The sequence below is a fragment of the Anneissia japonica genome, unplaced genomic scaffold (assembly GCF_011630105.1).
Source record: "Anneissia japonica isolate Jap-2015-1 unplaced genomic scaffold, ASM1163010v1 scaffold287835_len3118868_cov185, whole genome shotgun sequence".
NCBI lineage: Eukaryota > Metazoa > Echinodermata > Crinoidea > Comatulida > Comatulidae > Anneissia > Anneissia japonica.
In genome coordinates this window covers 154312-175318 of record NW_022737223.1, presented here as the reverse complement: position 1 = coordinate 175318, position 21007 = coordinate 154312, and the positions used below count along the sequence as shown (strand labels likewise).

General features: G+C 34.6%; 4 protein-coding genes across 7 annotated transcripts in view; 2 read left to right on the top strand and 2 right to left on the bottom strand.

The window, feature by feature from the left end:
- Window positions 1–4289, top strand: part of LOC117117192 (phosphatidylglycerophosphatase and protein-tyrosine phosphatase 1-like) — a 17081-nt gene extending 12792 nt beyond the window's left edge. For all 4 annotated transcript variants that reach the window (XM_033261418.1, XM_033261417.1, XM_033261420.1 and 1 more), the window contains one exon: window positions 1071–4289. In XM_033261418.1, coding sequence (XP_033117309.1) covers window positions 1071–1319 — 249 coding nt within the window. In that variant the 3' untranslated portion in view covers window positions 1320–4289. The remainder of the gene's footprint in view (window positions 1–1070) is intronic.
- A 783-nt stretch (window positions 4290–5072) lies between these two features.
- LOC117117195 (selenoprotein S-like) lies at window positions 5073–10685 on the bottom strand. The gene is made up of 6 exons (XM_033261422.1): window positions 10484–10685; window positions 9410–9547; window positions 8163–8269; window positions 7298–7387; window positions 6834–6900; window positions 5073–6378 (listed from the first exon to the last, which is right to left on the bottom strand). Exons 1-6 carry the CDS (start codon window positions 10590–10592, stop codon window positions 6302–6304), a joined length of 588 nt encoding a protein of 195 aa, XP_033117313.1. The 5' UTR covers window positions 10593–10685; the 3' UTR covers window positions 5073–6301.
- Window positions 10686–10756: 71 nt separating this feature from the next.
- Window positions 10757–14543, top strand: LOC117117196 (pterin-4-alpha-carbinolamine dehydratase-like). The gene is made up of 3 exons (XM_033261423.1): window positions 10757–10927; window positions 11446–11583; window positions 13367–14543. Exons 1-3 carry the CDS (start codon window positions 10895–10897, stop codon window positions 13544–13546), a joined length of 351 nt encoding a protein of 116 aa, XP_033117314.1. The 5' UTR covers window positions 10757–10894; the 3' UTR covers window positions 13547–14543.
- A 1325-nt stretch (window positions 14544–15868) lies between these two features.
- Window positions 15869–20533, bottom strand: LOC117117194 (transmembrane protein 147-like). The gene is made up of 6 exons (XM_033261421.1): window positions 20396–20533; window positions 19772–19841; window positions 19438–19503; window positions 18570–18791; window positions 17864–17985; window positions 15869–17127 (listed from the first exon to the last, which is right to left on the bottom strand). Exons 1-6 carry the CDS (start codon window positions 20470–20472, stop codon window positions 16992–16994), a joined length of 693 nt encoding a protein of 230 aa, XP_033117312.1. The 5' UTR covers window positions 20473–20533; the 3' UTR covers window positions 15869–16991.
- Between the last annotated feature and the right edge of the window lie 474 nt (window positions 20534–21007).

Below are 21007 nucleotides of genomic sequence, written 5' to 3'. Positions count from 1 at the left end.
TACGTGGGTACTGTAACTGCATTGCATGCACAATAACACATTGTTAAACAGTCATCATAATTGAATCACATCTAACATCAACCGTAATGAATTGATTGTGAGGGTTGGGCAATTACGGTAAATTGAAGGCATGTGTTATGCAAAGCAGTGATAATTCACATGTTATTACTTTAGAACAAAAATAAAATGGCAATATCTGGATATTTTTGTAAAAAAATAGTATGTAAAATTTGTGTTTGTTTCAATTAGTTTGGGGATATTACATCTAGAGTGTATTTATCATAGTTTATACTGTTATTGTTTTTGCTGTTTTGTTGCTGTGAATGTTGAAATTAATGATTATTGTTATTATCTTTATTTATTTCATATTTTATGATTTAAAAACAAATGTGTTTGTTATTATGCATTTTATGTCATGATAAGAAAAAATGGAATGAAGTGAATGTTGATTTTAAAACAAATTCATAAACAAATTCATAACCCTCTCTGTTGTCTGTTGTCTATATTTTAAAAATGTTTCACATTCAACAGAAAGTGCACTAGCTATTTACAGAATGGAATGCTGTATTAGTGTAATTACTCTATGAGGCTTAGTGCAGTTTCTACTCAGCGCGACAGCGACCTGTTAGTATAATTACAGTAGGAGGATTAGAGTAAATTTCCATTTGGCGTGACAGCATTTTAGTATAATTAATGCATGATTTTTAAGCCTGATCTACAGGTTGGCGTGATAGTGGCATGTGGCTGTGATAAAAAATAGTACTTAATAATTCTTTATACACTTCATGCTTTGATAAGATAATATGATACATACTCCCAAGTATCGAAATGCACGCCATCGTGTCGGGATTCAATATTTTGACATTAATTATGTCATCTTCAGGAATTCCTTTTGGGAATCTTAAGCATCAACTCATTGTGTTAATTCCAGATATGGCAATGAAATACCAAGCTACCATATCACTTCACTTATCAAGTTCCTATGGTTAATATAAGGCTTAATTGTGGTTACAACACCATGTCATAAATATTAATGTTCAGTACAATATATCATTTTCATATTTTATTAGATCAACCTGTGGACACCGCAAGATGCTCAGAATTTTGTCATCGCAAAGCGCCCTCACATCGTTCTCAAGGAACATCACTTCCGTGCTATGTACAGGTACTTCGATAAACATGTGAAACCTTTCCGAAAAATGTCAGACGAGGAAAGAGAGAAGAAAAAAGAACAACTGCTGAAGAATCGCAATTCAGTGAGAGTAGATGAAGAAGACAAAAGCAGCTACGAGATAAATAGGGACAGCGTTAAGTCCTAGGCTACCGTAAATAACCAAATAAGTGCTGTGTCATTTTTAAACATTTTTTAGAGGCTTCTGGTTTCTATTCAAGAGCGGCACTTATTACAGGGGTCCTAAGTGTCCCGCATTCCCGCAACCAAGTATGAATCTTCAGAAAGTGACCTATTTTCTGCAAATTAATATTTGCATGATTTGCTACTTTATTATCATTTTCTCACGGAAGTCAGTGCCGATGAGCAGCAAAATGCACAGTAAAATAAAATTAAATATGTTAAGAAAAATTCATTTGAACCAGATCTCCCTAAATAGACTTCTTCCAACTTTGGACTCCTGTTTTTTACAAATTGAATTAAATTACGTTGTTATGGTACTATGTCTTCTACAGCCTATCTGAATTGTTGCAACATTAGAATTAGTGGCAGATTCAAGTTTTTTGAAATAAAAGAAGCCAGGAAAGGGATTTTTAGTTTGTTTTTTTTTACTAGGGGTCTGTACCACCTTTAGCCACACCATTGATTGGGGCTCGAGGTAGGAAATGTTATGGCTATGTCAATGGAATTCTCTGACTTAAATTTGAATACATGCAATATTCTTTTATTCTCCTTTTTTTTTTAATCTGCATTGAATCTGCCCATTAGTATTATTAATTTCATGAGATGAATAGTTAATGATACAAAACATCTAGGCACACTGTAATATACTCTTTACTAAACGCTGCAACGTTATTAAATGTAGAGTATAACAGCTGCACTTTGCAAAAAAATGATGATAGCGACGATTATTATAATGAGGCGCTTGTTCGATAATTTATGATATTAGATGTTACAGACGAAATGTGGTAAATACAACATCAAAATAAAAATGCAGAAATGTATCTTCAGAGTTACACATACTTTTTAAGGGCTTGTCATAATTGTTATCAGAGGCTGATCCAGGAATTTGAAATAGAGGTAGCCCAGAGAGGAGCATTTACAGATGGAAGCTTTATACTACCTCAGCCCCACCATGGTTGGGGCTGAGGTAAGATTAACATTGTATGCTTGTACAGTACATAGGAAAGTACTCTAAATTCCAAGTAGGCATTGATGTAATAATTGATTTCCAGTGACCTACTTTAAATCGTTTCCTATATTCCAATTTTATTGAGAAAAGTATCATAATCAGGGTATTTTTCATTCTGATTATAAATTTCAATATGGTGGTTGCTCTTATAAATATGCATATGATATACAATTTTTCTATACAATGTTGATTCACTATACAATATTATTTAACTTGTTGTATTACACTCTGGTCCTAAAACCTTTTACTAAGGTACAAGTGTACAAAGTGATTCATTGATTAGGGAACTTGCATGGAGATTAGAGTGCGCCCTCGGTAATTATCACGTAAATGCTGCCTTTAAACAAAATGGGGTATTACCTATTTTTTTAATGTTTAGACTACCAGTTTGTCTATCATGCCAACAACGCAATAAAATAATAAAAACTTAAATAAAAGTAGAGAATTTTTTAAATAAAATAAATATAAAATTAATATCAATAATAATTATAGCATAGTATAGCTGTTATTTCTTTTTTAAAAATTACTGAAGTTTAGGTTGGCTCAACACATGTATTTGACTAGGCCTAACAGCAAATATTCTTCGCTGTGTCGTCTAGAAAGCAGGTATGTTTGAGATTTTTTACACATGAACACATACTGGTCCGTATAACGATTATTGACTGCTCGGGGATAGGAAAATTATGTGAAAGGTAAAATGGTGACGTCACGATTGACTAGTTTAATGTACCTACACGACATTCCCAGATAACATAGTATAATACATACTCCAAGTATCGAAATGCACGCCATCTTGTCAGGATTCAATATTTCAACATTAATTATGTCATCATCAGGAATGATGTTATGTAATTGTATGCCGGTTAGAGTTACATAATTGTATGCCGCCATTTATTTGTATAATAAAGATAGCACATAAGGAAACCTTGCAATCTGTAATATACAGTACTTAGTAAGGTACAGAAGCCTGAAATAACACCTTGACATTCTGTATAATTATATGCTGTGTTAACATCTTACCATGCGTACATCTGCTGGTAACCCATGTTTCACCTATGTCTTTTATTCTGTACAACAGAATTGTTAGGTTTTTGTCCGATGGTTTATTCATTATTCTGTTTGTTTATTACATCCCCAACATGACCAATCTTGTCTTGGATAAATTGTATACTGTTATGTTAATCACCTAATAATATAGGCACTGCATGTTGCTTCATGGGGGTAATTGCTATAAATGATAATTGCTCAATTCAAAATACTAAATAATTTTTATTCTATTAACAGCTGGTTATTATTTGAAGCAGCAAGGTTTATATTGGACATTTATTATATTATTAATATTACTCATTTTTCACTTGAGTACTATTAATCACAATTATATTATAAAGTATATTTTTAATGGAACCATTTAAATAGATAATAATTATTATATAAATACTGCCTGGAATATTTGATGGGATAACGACTAGCTGTGTTTAACACATTTGCCCACAACACCAAACATTAAGAAATTTATCTGCTAGTATAAATATTTTTTACCAAGTAAAATATAACTCTTGAAATTAAATAATGAGAGGAACATTTATAAAGGTTTTAGGTAATTATTTAAACTTTATTGAATGTCATCATGCTCAGGCCAAAAATTGTGTTGGATCAAGGTCGGTCTGTCAGTATTTTTTAGTGTTATAGGCCAAGGCCTAATTTTACAATGTGGGGATTTTTTTTTTTTAAATTACCTGGGGAAACTGAGAATATGTAGATAATTTCCAGTTACACATTAATTTGCTCCCACCTTATCTTTTTTACTTTGTAAATATAACAGGGCCTGGTGATGGGTATATATATGCTATTTAAAATTTAATCTTTTTTATTACCAATGTATTTTATGGAGACCTTCATTTTCTACAATAAACAAAAAGTTATTTATATCAGTGTCGTTATTACTACTGCTTGTCTATTTTTATATTCAATATGTACACATTATATAGACCGATCCATTGACAGTGATAATTCTAACTCTGTGGATGACATAGTTTGTGGCTTCCGGTGAGGATACATATTCTGCCACAAATGTAAATATTGGAATTACAGTACACAAACAGTATGTTGTCGTAATTTACCCTAAATACTTTGCACCACCTCACATGGACATGACATGCATGCAGGGACCTGAAGGAAGTACCCAGCAATGGTGGTGCCAATAATAGTGGCCTTGTCTGTTTGGATTTGTCTAAATAATTTGATCAAATAATTTTATTGTTTCATCACCCATCAAAGGGATTACCGGCATTTGCCAAACAAAATAAAAACAAAAAAAATAAAAACAATATTAAGTATAAAATAGAGGGCCTGAAGAGAAAGTAAGGCATGCTAGCATGAAAAAAAGTTTTTTTTGTTTTGTTTTTTTTTGCTCAGCAAATTTTAAGTCAGTGTGCCTGCAAATGCAGGATATAAAACTATTCCCACTCATGTCGGAAGCGATGCTGGGTGCAGCGGTGGCACCAGAAATGCCAACAAGTGGTCCGAACGGAGTGGTCCGAACCAAGGCGATGACGAAGCTTCGGTTGATGACCCTGGAATTTAAAAAATCCCTGTTATGGGGAGAGTATTTATGGCTTAATTTAGTCATGGGTATAAAGGTCCTTAGGACCTTAGCATAGTGACTCCTTATCCCAGAATACAGAGTATTTGTTCTAAAAACCAGCTCTGTATTTTTGTCTTTGTTTAATATCTTCTAAAGTGATTGTGTTAGCGGATATGTAGCTCAAGATAGCTCTCATAGCAATAACATGAATTGAATTAGAAACATACAGTGAGTGTATGTGAAACAATTATACACTTACAAACAAAATTACAACAGCAATATATATTGATATAAATAATAATTTTATTTTGTTTCTGGTAAGTTGTTTATCAATGTAATATGATAGCTACACCTATTTACACATTACATGTCATTCAGACTAAAATTTTCTCCTTACAAAATTTGTTTCCTCAATAATTATGTATTAACTCAAAAACAAGAAACATCAAAATCAAGAAAATTATATGTTAACTCTTATTTATATATGGGGCTTGTCATACCAAAACAAGAAAATTGACCTTTTAATATATTCTCCACATTACAAGCTTTAAAATGATAGGTCATTCACTGGAATCAACTTATTACTGCCAAAGTAAAAGTATTAACAACTTCTCTGTGCTAAAGTATACAATACAGCCACAGTCTTATGCTAATTACTCAGTTCAACAATTAGTGACAGTATGCTGATTTTGGGATGGCTGGCCTCATATATTAATTTAAAATTGCAACACTATCCTTATTATATAGTCTTTAAATTAGCCCAGTATACAATTAATATTTTTATTGTTAAATCTGATATTAGTATTATAAATCACTAAAATCAACCTTTTACATAAAACTATACAGTACATTAACAATGAAAATTAATGTACAATGCATTTCATAGGAAATAAAAGACATTACAAAAATAAATATCAATGAAAGTTGTGCCTATGGTATTACGAACAACAATATAATAACAACACAAATAATAATACAGTAAGAGAAATTATTAAAACAAGTTTTTTTTATTTATTTATTTATTTTGTAGATTTTAAGGAAAATCAATTTTTGTGAGGAGAAAATTGAGTCAACTTACCGAAAACATTATGAAGCACCTAACAAAGTAAAACAATCGAAATGACTATTGCATTTCCATGGGAGCAGATTGATATTTATTTTAACTATTAATTTACATAAGTTCAATAAAAACAAAAATGTTACAATAGAATTCTTTCAGGTGCTTCATTATTTAAAGGTATGCAAGTCTTCCATGCAAGACCACTCATGGCTGGGAATGTACAATGTGGAATACGGAAATAACACAGTGAATCCATTTTGCATGGTTACTTAAGCTTGCATACGATCTTTAACCTCATCCACCTCCACTTCTGTTGAAGCGCGATGATGGTCGATAACCTCCGCCAGCACCACCCATTAAAGGATTGAAATCTGAAATAAAAGCAACAAGAAGCACAAATTAACAAACCTGATCTACAAAAAATGAAATGTTATATCAATCTAATTAAAAGTCTATCCCTTAGTAGTATTTTCAATATTTTGATAAAAAATTTGATTCAATAAATAGTAATAATGGTAATGGATGTAGACTTGTAAAGCACATAATACTAGGTCTATATGCGCTTCCAACAAATGCCCAAAAGAAGTTGAATAAAAGGAACAAAAGAGATGAAGAAGAGACAAAGGAAAGACGGAACAACAAAACAATCAACAATAAAATACTGTAAAACCCCATTTTCAGGTTACCTTAATTATTTGCAATGAAGCTTAAATTTGTGAAACATTGAACAATTCTGTTAAGGCATTAAATTGTTTGGTTTTCCAGAGCAATAGTAAAATATTTGAGCCAAGAGGTTTGAGGTTTGCAACTAAATATAGTTTCTCACCAGTTGGTCTGAACGTTGTTTTAGGTTTTGACTTCTTAGCTGTACTTGCTTTGGTAGATTCTTCTTCCTAATACAACAAAAGAAAACCAAACATTAGTAGGCAGATATACACCTACTCTTTTTAAAACCACGTATGAAGTTAATTTTTGTGTCTAAAGCCATTATGTACATAAGACCAATGCTTTAATATCTTGTTATATAAACTGATATCTTACAATGCACTGTATTATGACATAATCAAGTTATGTAAGACCAGGCTGTAACTGTGCCCAACGGTTGCCTTCTGATGTGATTCTATGAAGAACAAACGTCAAAATGTGCACTTAACGGATCTTTTTTAATGACGATCCGTTCAGACAATCAGCACATGGAGCGGAGTTAGATTTTTCGTACAACTGCCGTACGATGCAGAGAGTGCCCCCGCTTAATATTTTGACTCCTAGCAGAATGGAACCAAAACTTACTTTAGGTCTGTATAGCTTGGACCGGTATGATTTTCCCTCTTTATGATTTTCCCACTCTTCTACTTGCTCCAACCTTTTCTGCTCTTCTTTCTTAAAAAGGTATAAAGAATTTAGGTCATATAAGATAGTATAATACATACTACAAGTATCGAAATGCACACCATCGTGTCGGGACTCAGTTTTTGACATTAATTATGTCATCATCATCTGATGATGACATGATTAATGTTGAAATATTGAATCCCGACACAATGGCATGCATTTTGATACTTGAAGTATGTATTATACTATCTTATCTAAGATTAGTCAGTGGACCTTTCAATTTAGGTCATAGTATGTAACAGTAAAATGAACTAGAACACAAACAATATAATTAAACTGAAAATCAAATACCAAATGCAATAGAAAGATGATATAACAATTATACAGATAAATTATTTATCTGAATATGAAACTTGAGATGAGTTAATCAGTAGTAAGTTTTTGGTATTTTAGACTATGCATGAATTCTTTAAAACAGTGTTTATTTGATAGAAATTGGTTGAGTATTTAATAGCGAAGTTATGAATATTTAATTCATTGGATATCAGCCATTAGGTTTTGAGAAAACAGCTTCCAAAGATTCCAAAAATGAATAACTTATTATTACGATTTGTATTTTAAAAATAATTTTAATTTTTGAGTTAGATTTAGTGATTGGAAATTTCAAGTAATGTTCTTCAATATATTCTTTTATAAAATGCAAAAACATGAAAATATTCAAAATTCTGATTCGCAAACTTTTTTGGTTTGTTGCGGGAAATTATACATTGCGTCAAATAGAGGGTTTTGCCCAAGCCGGTCACATATACCAACCAATGTTCACCTGTTTTTGTTTCTCAGCAATTTCCTTTGCTTTCCTATCATTCTCCTCCTGCATTCTCATCAGAGCCCTTTCCCGCCCTTCTTGACGTTTAAGAGCAGTCTTTGTATCTGAAACAAATATGCCATTAATCAATGAGTATTATTTTTTTTCCCCTTGGAGAATGTGTGCAGTCCATATTATTCATTTGTATGAAATTAATCATTGTGCCCCTTTGTTCCTTTACTATCAGGGGTGGCATCAGTTGAGACGGGGTAATGCATCTTGGTTATAATAACCTGTTACTTGATTATAATATGGATGGATGGCCGTTAACTATAGCTCATGAAGAAAAGGATCTTGGGGTTATTATCACCAGTGACATGAAACCTAGACTGCAATGTACAAAAGCAAGTAAGAAGGCAAGAAATAATCAAACGATCCTTCAAGTATATAGATGTTAATAGTTTTCCAATTTTGTACAAAACTTATGTACGGCCACACCATGAGCATTGCATTCAATCCTGGAATCCTATGTGGAAGAGCGAAATTATGTTATTAGAGAAAGTGCAAATGTGAGGAACCAAGCTAGTACCTGAATTATGAAATCTTAAACTATGAAGATAGACTGAATTCCCTAAATCTGTATAGCCTTGAACAACAAAGACTAAGAGGTGATTTGATTGAAAATTTCAAAATTATAAAAGGTTTTGACAAGATAGATAGAGGCCAGTTTTTCCATCTTCCCCAAGAAAACACAACTAGAGGACATCCTTGGAAAATTTTCAAACCAGTTAAACAAAGCACTTAAGAGTCCAAGTCGACTTCTTTTCTCAACGAGTGATTAACTTTTGGAACAATCTGCCCTTGAGAGTTGTCAGCGCACCAACCACCTCATTGTTTAAAAAGAGTTAGATAGACATTGGCACGTTAAGGGGTCCAAAAGGCTCAGCCTATAAACTTATCCCTTTAACCGTAAATGTCCCTCTCCCCTTAGTCAGGAAGAAAGAGCAGAATTTGTCGAGAAAAAAAAATGTATGTTAAGAAGAATGTGAGACTAAAATCAATTAAATAAGCCTTTTAAATCCCTAATTGCCTAGCCCAACCCACTTATGTTAAATTGCCGGGGAAATAGGCCTTCCCGTCGGGGACATCGGACCCCATGTTGGGTAAATCCTGGTGCCACAAGCGTACTATCATCCAAACAAAAGAGATCGACATCTGCTTATTACTAAGCTAAAAAACATGTACACAATTAAATCATTACCTACCATATTTTATATAATAATCCCGGTCACTCTTTTCCTTCTGCCATTGCGAGATCTGTGGCTGAAACTTGTGTCGTAGGTAAAACAACGCTGCCACAGCTAACAAAATGTACCACCCATATGACACAATAATTTCAGTAACTGAAACAATTATTTAAAAAAAAATATTGTTCAAATAGGCTTATTATGTGTCTATTGAGAGTCTGAAAATTAGTGAAAAAATATTCTGTGTCTCATTGGAACTTACTGGACTGGTACCAGACTCTATAGTATGGCCTGTGTGGGGAATATATCCTACACGCACAAATTTGGCCTAGAAATCCGTCTGCGGATTTCGTAAAATAAGAGCCGATTTCCAAGCAGACTTTTCCAAAAAATTAGGCTTTGACCTATATCTATATCTATATTTATATCTATGCAGTATTTACAAATCGGCGCACCAATTTTCCTAGCAAGTTTATGCTCAAATTGGAGCTGGTTTTTGACATATCATCCGTGCAATTTAAAAACTTTACAGTATGAGTCTTTTTTTAATGAGCACTTTTTTTTTTATTCTTTAGAATATTTCAGAATTTAAAATATCTTTATAGATTTAACACTAAAACTTGGCATTTTTTTTTTCTTCAATACTCCATACAAAGGACACTCACAAGTCATTTTAAATTAGGTACCGCAGTCTGAAAACAATTCTAAAAATAATATATTGTATTTCTTCGAATAAACGCCACCTCCTGAGCCTCATTTGAAATAAACTTCTAGGCCAGGCTACTGTACTGCTGGCTTCTTTGTTTGATAAAAACAAAAGGTCTAGGCCTAGGCCTACTTGATATTTTATTATAATTTTAAGATATCAATAAATAAGTGAAAAAACCTCCAAAAATAAAGTCAATTGGCCTTTAAGTTTATATAGGGAAAATAAGGCTCCACAATTGTATCTAGCTACGACACTACCTAGTTAGGCAGAGAAGCCACTAGACTCACTCAGCAGAGGCCTAGGATAGCAGCTAGCCTAGGGCAGGGCCGCCAGGCTTGGGATCGCTAGCTAGGCTAGTAGGGCTAGGCTAGCCGGATGCCTACCGATATTGAATCCAGAAACCAGAGTTTCGGGTGTTTCATTTACAAGATTCGGATGCTTCACCGGCTCATTTGGAACCTGAATGTCTTGAGACTCTTCGCCTAGAGACATGGCTCTGGTAATCAGTGATTATCACCCTACCACCATAAATATAACACCAAAAATTACGATGACGTGTGGAAAAGGGAAAAATATAAACAATAGATTGAGGGCGCAATAGGTCATGTTTATGCATGATGTCAAAGGTCGTCGGTTTGTTCGTTTCTTTTTTCTAGCTCCAGCCTCCAGCCAGGTGGTACCGTACCGGCGTGTTTTTGTGAAGGTGTATTTTTGCAAGCAGGATACGATAAATTTATCCACTGGTAGGCCTAGCTACTGGTGCAATATTATAATTGGTTGTATTTTTATATGTTATGCGAAAGGGATTATTCTTATTTGCAAGAATGGTATGTATACTTAAATAGATTAGGAATAAAATGTCTCCCTTGGGAGACAGCCTATCTCCTAGGCTGCTGACTGGTGTACTGTTTTGTTTTGGCACGACGAATGATTGACGAGTGAGAATCTAGGCCCCTGAGCCTATTAATAGCCTAGGCCTAGTCACTGACCACACCGAATCATAACGTGTGTTAATAATATCGTCCGCGCACGCCTGTCAGTATTTTTACGTATCGCCCTAACCTAGTCCAAGTAGGTCGTTTTTTTTTTTGTTTGTTTGTTTGTTTTTTTTTTTTTGGAGGTGGTTGGGGAAGACTGGCTATTGTTACACCAGTACAAAATGAAATCCTAACAATGAGTATTGGGTGTTATTGTCCTAATCTAGTACATACATACATACATACAATAACAATTTATTAGCTTTTAGAATTACGAATTTTATTTTAAAACTGGCTTTTTTTTAGTATACTGTAGTTCTAAATACAATAAATTTTGATTAATTAACTAACAACATTTTGCTTCACAGGCAACTTCAGCTAAGCGAGTGAAATTGAGTGGTGAAGAACGCTCTCAAAAGCTAGCAGAATTAATATCTGCAGGATGGAAAGAAGTAGAGGGCAGAGATGCTATTCAAAAAGTTTTCATGTTCAAAAATTTCAATCAGGTAGGCCTATGTTGTTAATCTACAAACAATATAGGAAGTGTATTTTTATATTATAACTGTGACTGGGGTTTCCATCGCCTTTTTAGCAGCTTTGGTCTCTAACTTTAATAATAAACATGGAAAAGAAATTTCTTAATTTAGGAGGACTACTGTGACATTAATAAAGGTAAAGGTAAGAGAATAACCCATAATTTGCAGCGTCATTGTGCTGAATTGCATAGGCGTGGTCTGTGACTACCTAGCAGCCGTAAAGAGGCCGTAATTAGTAGCTTCATGTTTACATCATTCCACAATGACAAGGGCTGAAATGAACCATAACATCGGGGTAACCTGCTACTCTTCCGAAAGATGCAGTGAGTTTTTATACTGCACACAATCTACCAACTGAAGCCTGTATGAGGAGTGGCTGGAACCACTGCCGATGTTACGTTAAGGCTGTAGTTAACGGCGCCTCTGCCTTACCGCTCGACCACTCGATTCATTCATTTTTTTATTTAAGTTATAAATATCCATACTGTATAACAAAAAGCACAAATATAAAAAAAAGGGATAATGATTAATTTTAGGGGTCTTTAGTTAAAGAAAGGGAGACCTGTATTAATTCTATTTTAAGCTCACCACAGGTGGTAACATTGCATTTAAATATTGTTCTATGTTGCACTGGGTTTTATTGTGAATATATATACCTACATATTGTAAAGGTTCTGTTGTTGATTGCTTCCTCTTATGAAAGTAAGATTCTGCCTGACAGTAATAAAAAAATATGGATGCTGGTACAATTTGGAATACAGAAACACAATAAATTATTGGCTTTAATTTATAAAGAGGTGTGATGTATGTCCTGAGAGCAGTATAGGAAAGAGGGTTAAAACTTGAGTGTCTCTTGTTTATTCAATGAAGCTGCTTTCTTGCATAGAGAGTTAAGATTCAAGAAATGGCATTGCTTGGCAGATGAATAAAGAAATATAATAAATAAAGTAACAGTATAATGCCAAAATTTGCAAAAAGAGGACAAGATTAGTATATAATACTAGAAATTGCAAATTGCAAGTGAAGTGCTGTGAAGTACAACTGCATATAAATGTTCTTCGAACAAAATTATTTATGCGAGTCAAGTGAAAATAATGAATAATAAAAATATAACAAATAATACAGTATGAGACACGTGTATGCCAGTCTACAACAAGCGTCGCCTAAATATAATATTTAGCACGCTGAAATAGGCTAGTAAATAAGTTTAACTGGGTTCGTAAATAATATTGGCCTCAAAATATTGTGGCTGAGACATGGGCCGATTAAACGTAGAAATAGGAAACCTGAAATATAGTAAAAAACGCTGAATAAAAAAACGCAGCGTCGCAACATGCGGACGTTGGTACGAGTAGGTTAGTCTACAAACGTCGCCTAAAGTAATTGATTTTACCCGGCAGAACGAAAGAAGGAAACTCCGCTTTTCAGTCATCTTAGGCCATTGTTTTTTGACAAACAATGACCTTTCAGAGGTCAAATTGCTGTCAAGAATATGAATTGGCTGCTTCGCAGCAAAAAACATACATGGCAATTAAAATATAAAGGAAAACTGTAAAATAATGTTTTAAAAGAATAGTAGAACATGAAAACTTGTTTCACAAACACACATGTTTATGTAGGAGGTAAATTTTTTGGTTGGTTTACTTATCATACATCTTCATCTCAATAGGGAGGCGGCCACTACTGAGGCCTTAGAAATCAATCAGCGGTTAACTAGAACCTGAATTTATATTATTGATGTATCGTTTTTTAGGCCTTTGGTTTTATGTCTCGCACCGCCCTACAAGCTGAGAAAATGGACCATCATCCTGAGTGGTTTAATGTATACAACAAGGTGGACGTGACTTTGAGTACACATGATGTGGGTGGCCTGTCGGATAATGATGTTAACCTCGCGAAATTTATGGAAACCGCAGCGGCGTCATTGAAGTAGACCACATCATCATGCTGACATTTTTTTATAATTTATTTTCTTTGTATTAGCAGTTATACCCTTTCATTTTTATTCTGACTGCACCATATCTTTCTATTTATGTTCCTTTAACCGAAGATACTAGATTCAAAGAAAAAAAAAACATGCATCACCGAATTGCATTGTGTGTAATCTGTACTAATGCAAGTTTGTTTATATCCAGTCGTACAACGTGGCCCCATGTACGACTGTATCACGTATGTGTGGATCTGGTCTGGATATAAACTTACGTAAATTGCCATTATTAGAAACGGAAAGGCGCCGGGTACATCTGGATCTACGTAAAATATATGACGTATACGCTTCACTTTTGCTATGCAAAAGTTTTATATTGTTTCTAGTATCTTCGCTTCATTGTTGAAATAAATTATTTTTATCTGAACCTGGTCATAAGCAAGGTTAATTGCTGTTTTTAGTTTCCATATATTTTCATTACTGTATACTAATATAAGACAATCATCCTACGAATCGATGATAAATTACTTGAAGTGTCTTCCAATAATTGCTCTTTATTCATTCAAGTATTTATTAGTGTAATCATCAAAGTTCCATTTAAATGTAAGTGAGCCATGCAGTCAAAAATATGTTCATCATGTATTTGATTATTTCCATTATTGAAATTTGTGGGATAATCGGCAGATGGCATTGTCATCTAATGCTCACGGTGAGGGGCGTTAGATTCGTAGGCTGGCAGTCATATGACCATCGTACGCTGCAGTGAGGCTTTAGAAAACATGTAATGAATAACCAAAAATTTTTTTTAAAAACATTAAAAATTAATGATAAAAATGTGTACCGGTATTTTATCAAAATTTTTAACAACCGAAAGAAATTGCCAAGCCTTAGCAGACAGACATTATTACAAGTTCATTTGACATTAGGAAACATATTTTCTTTTGTACCTTTGTACAATTTTCTTTTGTATATTTTTAGATGAATAAATCTTTCCGGAGGGCAAGTAACTGTCCAGACTATTTAATTGACATATGTGAAATGCCTAAATATGGTCATGATGACATCACATTGTGACTATATATGGGCATACAACAGTTTTTTTGGACAGAGCATTATGTGGTCAGTGGTGAGCTAATAAACATTGAATACAGTGTTTGCTTTATTTGCTCATTGAATTTAAAATTAGAACATAATTTATTTTTCTCCCCAATTTCTTTACCTCAAATAATACTTGATCATTATCACAAGGCAGTATGCATTATGCCAAAAAATATTCTTTTTGGTCCAGGTTGTGGAGTGTGGTAGTGCCAGTAATTGTTTGACGGGTGTGGGGGACGGAACCGGGGCTGATGTCCCCAATGGAATCTGACAATTTAGATATTTTGTAAGGTTCCCCAACGAATTGCTTTGAGCTTCCTGATGGGAGAGACGGGACCCCTGGCATGCCCTCCTACCACCACTAGCAGCACAACCATTGGGACAAGCACATTGATGCTATGCATTGCATCATTTTGTAAAGGGCTCTGGATGGTTGAGTTTTGAAAATCAGCTGAAGCATGAATGCAGCTCATTCCTAAATAGTATCGGTATTGAACACCAGTTAATTTACACCATATTCTACAAGGTGATCCATTGTATCAAGGGACCCGAGTGTTTTATAGTGTACTGTATATAACAGGGTCAAATAAAGTACAGAACATGATCATGCATCAGTCAAGGTTCAAAGGAAGTCTATGGTTGTCATTTCAGATAATGATGTGTACTTTACTGAATTTGAAAGTGGCAGTGATAAATCATTCTACAAACACCACACAAATATTATAGATCAATACTTGCAAGAATTTCATCTAATCTCTAGTTGAATTAGTATACTGTATATGGTTCTTCAATGTAAGTTTCCAAATTTTAATATATCGAAGAACCATTTACATTATATTTATAGATTAAATTGCAAATGTACTGGCGGAATAAACCCCCACCCCCCAAGTATATAGGAGGCTCAGGGATTGAGGGCCAGGCCAGCCTTGTTCCCCACCCCTTTTGGAAAGTAAAATAGAAAAAAAAAAGAAAAAACCGATCGCCTAAAACGCCTCAGAGGTTATTTGTGGGCATCTAGTGAACAGAAATTTCGCAGGGGAATGCCCTGGACCCCTGTAGGGTATACCCCAGTCCATAGTAGTAATCCAAATTCCAATTTTAACTTTCCTTGCATTGTCATTATTGAACTTATATTCCAAAATTTTGGAATACAGTTAACACTAAGTTATGAAATTAATAGATTGACTTATCAACCAACCATACACAATACAGAAATGTATGACACCAAGATAAAGTGATGACAATTAATTTATATTTTGACATATTCTTAACATTGGTAAATGTCCTTATGATATCTTATCAAAGCACAGTCCACAAAATTTGAACATCTTTTGCATTACATTAAATCTGTTCACCTTTACAACTTGTTGCCATTGTCACAGACATAACGTACATATGATGATAACTGATAGTGTTAAACTCAGAACTAGAACGTCCATACCAATCATCTAGAGACCTTACATTTTCATGCATATATTAATGCAAGACAACAAAAAATATGATTGGTCATAGGTGAGCTATGAGATTCCTTTAAAACAAATTGCCTGAAGATTTTAATTACCTTTCTAACTCAAATAGTGTAACAAACATTACGTACAAGATACATAGGATTTGCATACAATCAAATGTCGGTAATGAAATTGTTATTTCCGAGTCTTGATTTAAGCTGAACATATACATAGCTTTAGCTGTTCAGCTTCATTCAGTGGCATGATGTGCATTACTAGTCATTTGATCATTTCCCTTCAACAAACGATCACATGACTGCAGATTGCTGAAGATACCCTTTGGATTGACCACCTGACAAGTATTGTGCATCAATCACTGAATGAAGTTATGTAGTGGAGATGTAGCTTGGTGGTTAAGATGCTTGCCGTTCAATGTCAAGGGGGAAGGTTCTGGGTTCAAATGTCATGAGTAAAAACATCTCCACTACCTAAGCCTCAAAATGATTTATCATGCTATCTCGGTTTCATTTACTGAAGAGGGCCCTGAAAATCAGCTAAGCTGTAAAAGCAGGTAGGGTCACCCTCTATAAATATAGTATAAAAAAACAGTTAAAATTTAATGATCAAGACCGTTACAAATGCTGTATCAGCTTACTTGCTATAAAGTTTCTGATGATGACATAATGTCGAAATATTGAATCCCAACACGATGGCGTGCATTTCAATACTTGGGAGTATGTATTATACTGTACTTTCTTATCTGAGATTAATCAGTGGCCCTTTCGTATGTCAACAAGAATACTGTACATGTACAATTCAACTGTTAGCTCTGCCATGTAGTAACTCCCAACATAGATCAGTGCTTTTGTAGCTCTACTGTATATTCGGTGTTTGCTGCAATAAACCTAGTGTTGAGAGTTGACAGAACTGTGGGTAAGTCCAATGTAAAATTTCATTGTCACTAGTCCCATGCATAAGGTAAAAATGGCCTTGATCAGCAGCAATGACCAGGAGCCAAGACCAGTGGCAAATACAAGAACTCTGAAAAAAAACCCAAAAAACATGTTATTGGAATGAAATTACAGTATGAAATAAGTGCTCTGCTGAGGTATATTTTTAGGTAGGTAAAGGTAGGAGAATAACCCATAACTCGCACTGGATGGATGTTGTCTAAAGACTTATTAAATGTTTCTTCCGAAAAATGGCACACTATTATAAATTGCATTTCAGCCCTCTAGCTGAAATACAAGGAAAGGAGCGATGGGAATTGAACCGGCACACAGTGGCTACCACCTGCCATTGTGATGAATTGCTTATGGACATAGACCCCTAACCTAACCCCCTACTCTTCTGAAAGATACAATGGGTTGTTTAAAGCGCATGCGAGGCAGATGTGTACAACCGAACCTTGGGCGAGGAGTGGATGGAACCAGCGCAGATGTTAAGACTGTAGTTAGTGGTGGCCCTGTCTTACCGCTCGGCCACTTGAATTGCCAACATTCATAAGCTTGCCCTGTAGTAATATTATAGTACAGTCCGAGCCAACTATATTTTACTCTACATGTATCATGGGGTACAAACGTCTTGCTCGATAATGAAAGCGATTAAAATATTAAATATATTTATCATCATAATTATAAATTACAGTATGCAATATTTCAATTCAGAAATATTAAATATAATTAATTGGCAAGTTACTCGTTGTTGAATGTGATTATAAAAAACATTGGGACAATCCTGAAAAAATCCAGATAACTGAAAATCAGCAAGTACTTACTCTATAATTACTGGTTTATAGCAGATAATGCAGAGTAGAGTCAGTACCGCCGGTCGTACAGACTTATTAAGGTCACTACGACTCCAAAGCCAAACTAAAATAGCAGTTGAAATGTGTTGAATCTGAAAAAAAAAATCAAATGGTAGGTTAAGTTCAGTAGTTTAATGCATTTTTTTTTCCCAGTACTTGCTTTTCAATAAACACAATCAGTGACCCAGGGCTAATACTACCGGTCATATTACGTGACTTTATGAAATAGGTGTAGAATGTAGTGCCTTCGATGTAAATACTGAATTTAGGAAAAGAAAATTAAAAGTTAATGAACAACCCAATGACAATGTTGCTTAACATGAGTATAAATTTATATTGATTTTATAAATTTTTTGCTGAATTTGAGGTTATAAAGCGCAGTTATTTCCCTGGTCATTGGGTCCACATGTTGTAAGTGTTGCTGCTGGTAACAGGAGCATGCAACCCCACCCGACACCCATTTATACTCCTGGGTGGAGAGAAACAATGACGATAAAGTGCCTTGCTCAAGGACACAAGTGAAATGCAAAGCGAGGGATTGAAACACTGACGTAAACCATTCCTGCTGCGCTAAACCGATCCATATTGGGCAAATCTTGCAGCAATGCTGATGTACAGAGGCCCACTTATTCAACTCAAAAGACAAACATTTTAAATATATTTACCCTACACTCACCAGATTAATATTTGAATCAAAGCTCATTTGAATATACTTCCAGTCAAATTCTGTCCCACGGGCACCCACCCATAGAGGTAGGAACCGTGTTGACAGTAGTTCAGCGGTGGCCCAGCCTAGCCCAGCTACCATGAACTTCATGTCCCCTCTTCCTGGTATGTTTGTCATTATAAAGTAGATTCCTACAAGGTCTCCAAAATCAACTGTACACTTCATTACTTCCTGTAGATGAAGAAATATGTAAACTAGTAAACATACATTGTTATAAAAAAAAAAAACATATTTATAGAGGGTAACCCTCCAGTATATCCTGGAAGGTTGGCTGATATTCAGAAGCTCTCTTAATACATAAATGAAATAACGTGATGCTTTATTAGTGAAATCTCATTACGACGAGGCTTAAGACTGGCACTCACTGTGTTAGACAGTTGTCGGCCAACGCGACTCCAATAACAACAGGACAAGGCACGCAAGGCGATCGTTATTAATGGCGATCCGTTCAGACTGCCATCGACAATCAGCAGACATGTCACATCGTTCGCTGGGAGCTGAGTTGTATTTGTTGTGCCACAGTCGTACGTCGTAGTGAATGCCCGGCTTTAGGGAGTGGAGATGTTTTTTTTTTAAGTCGTGAAAAACAAAATCCTGTGCTTTTACAGGATTTGAACCCAGGACCCTGGGATTGGAAGGCACCTTAACCATCAAGCTACATCTCCACTACCATATAAAACTAAAATGTTAGGGCTCCTTAAAAATGCCCCACCTAGCCAATGTATGGAAAAAAATGCCGATAAATATCCCGGGGCCCTTTAACCAGTTAGCTCATAGCTGTTACATCACTGGATACCATAAATGTAAGCATTCTTACCCCAACTACATCTAAGTGAGTACTTGATACCTCAGTGGCTGGAAAGAATGTTGCTACTATAAGCATCTGTAGGTTGAACAAGTAACAAAAATGTACAATTAAAATATAGTTTACATTGTAATATTTCTGGTCAGTTATTTCTGTTAGATTTGATACATCATGTACTATCAAAAAATTTAAAAAATGTCCATTTTGTTACTTATATACTGTATTTTAACAAAGTACAGTATGTAGAAACATACTGTGTACTTCCTCGGTTATAATGCCACAATGGAACTAGTCAAATTATAATACAACAGTAGTACTATACTGTATGTTGAGATACAGAACTTACTTTACAAAGTTGTGTGAACAAATATGCAACGCCAGCTTGAACACATTTCCAAAAAGCACTGTATTCAGATCTGAATTAAAAAAGAAATTAAGCATGTTTATAATATTAATATTCCCATGGACAAAAAAACGCTATAATTAACAGTAACACAGTGGAAATACAAGTTGAATTTAAGAACATTTTTACCTACGTTAATAACATAAATTGGCCAGGTTTGGCAATGACTTGTATTTACAGTGTTTATTAATTTAAATCATTATCACTGATTAATGTCATTTCATTTATTTCTCTTCCAGAAGGTGTACAAAAAAAGCGAAAATTAAAAATCAAAAACATATAAATTCCAAAATGTAAATGTGTCGGAACGGGTAAATGTATGAGTAATGCACCTTCCTCCTTTCAAAATTTACGTGGGCCGAGTGTCTATCCCCGGACTACCAAGCATTGCGTAGGCCAGCCTAGGCCTAGGCCATTCATGTTTTGCAAAACGATCATTGTCTGACTGAAGCCAAAATCGTACGTAGGTCAACGTAGACCTAGGATATGGCTGAGATTTGGCATAGGCTAGGCCTAGATAAATCTTCGTAGTTTTAATATTTCAAGGCACCCAAATACAATACTTACAGACCAGAGCACTTGTAGATGAGCAGATGAGGCAAATACGCAAGGGCAAAGCAGTTTCCGAAATGAAAAAGAGTCATTTTTATGAGAAAATATTCTTGACTACAAAAGTCCGACAACACACACAAGACAAACCAAAAAAGCTAGACTGCATGCTCCAGCTACCAGCCAGTCAACCTGATTGGTTTCCACGCTTATACAGAAGGCAAAATACAATGTAAAAATTCAGAATAATTATATTGCCTTTCAAAGACCCTATAATTAAACTGTAATTGTTTGGAATACCGAGTCAGGATTACGATTAGTAATAATGGCACAAACACATTCATATTTGTTTACATTTTTTAAATATATTTTAAAAAGTTATTGCGTGCATCATAGCAACGGCGTTTTATATGAAATCATGGCACTCCAACACCACAAAACGTTTCGTTTAATTACTGTATTACAAAATAGCATATGTATATTCTTGTTTTATTCGTCACGGAGTCATTATCTTCATTATCATCATCACATGATCTACATTTATAACTTTACAATACACATTATAAATAAAATAATTAACAATATGAATAAAAACAGAAACGTTTGACATGCGCTCTTCTTACCATCGTC

Excerpts from the sequence above, each read along its gene's own strand:
- LOC117117195 (XM_033261422.1), bottom strand. The coding sequence starts at position 10,592 with ATGTCTCTAGGCGAAGAGTCTCAAGACATTCAGGTTCCAAATGAGCCG. Across the intron at positions 9,548-10,483 it reads GGTTTCTGGATTCAATATCG|TTACTGAAATTATTGTGTCA; the intron begins GTAGGCATCCGG and ends TAATTGTTTCAG. Across the intron at positions 8,270-9,409 it reads GGATTATTATATAAAATATG|ATACAAAGACTGCTCTTAAA; the intron begins GTAGGTAATGAT and ends TATTTGTTTCAG.
- LOC117117196 (XM_033261423.1), top strand. The coding sequence starts at position 10,895 with ATGCGAAAGGGATTATTCTTATTTGCAAGAATG. Across the intron at positions 10,928-11,445 it reads TATTCTTATTTGCAAGAATG|GCAACTTCAGCTAAGCGAGT; the intron begins GTATGTATACTT and ends TTTGCTTCACAG. Across the intron at positions 11,584-13,366 it reads TGTTCAAAAATTTCAATCAG|GCCTTTGGTTTTATGTCTCG; the intron begins GTAGGCCTATGT and ends ATCGTTTTTTAG.
- LOC117117194 (XM_033261421.1), bottom strand. The coding sequence starts at position 20,472 with ATGACTCTTTTTCATTTCGGAAACTGCTTTGCCCTTGCGTATTTGCCT. Across the intron at positions 18,792-19,437 it reads CTCACTTAGATGTAGTTGGG|GAAGTAATGAAGTGTACAGT; the intron begins GTAAGAATGCTT and ends CTTCATCTACAG. Across the intron at positions 17,986-18,569 it reads TTGATTCAAATATTAATCTG|ATTCAACACATTTCAACTGC; the intron begins GTGAGTGTAGGG and ends TTTTTTTTTCAG.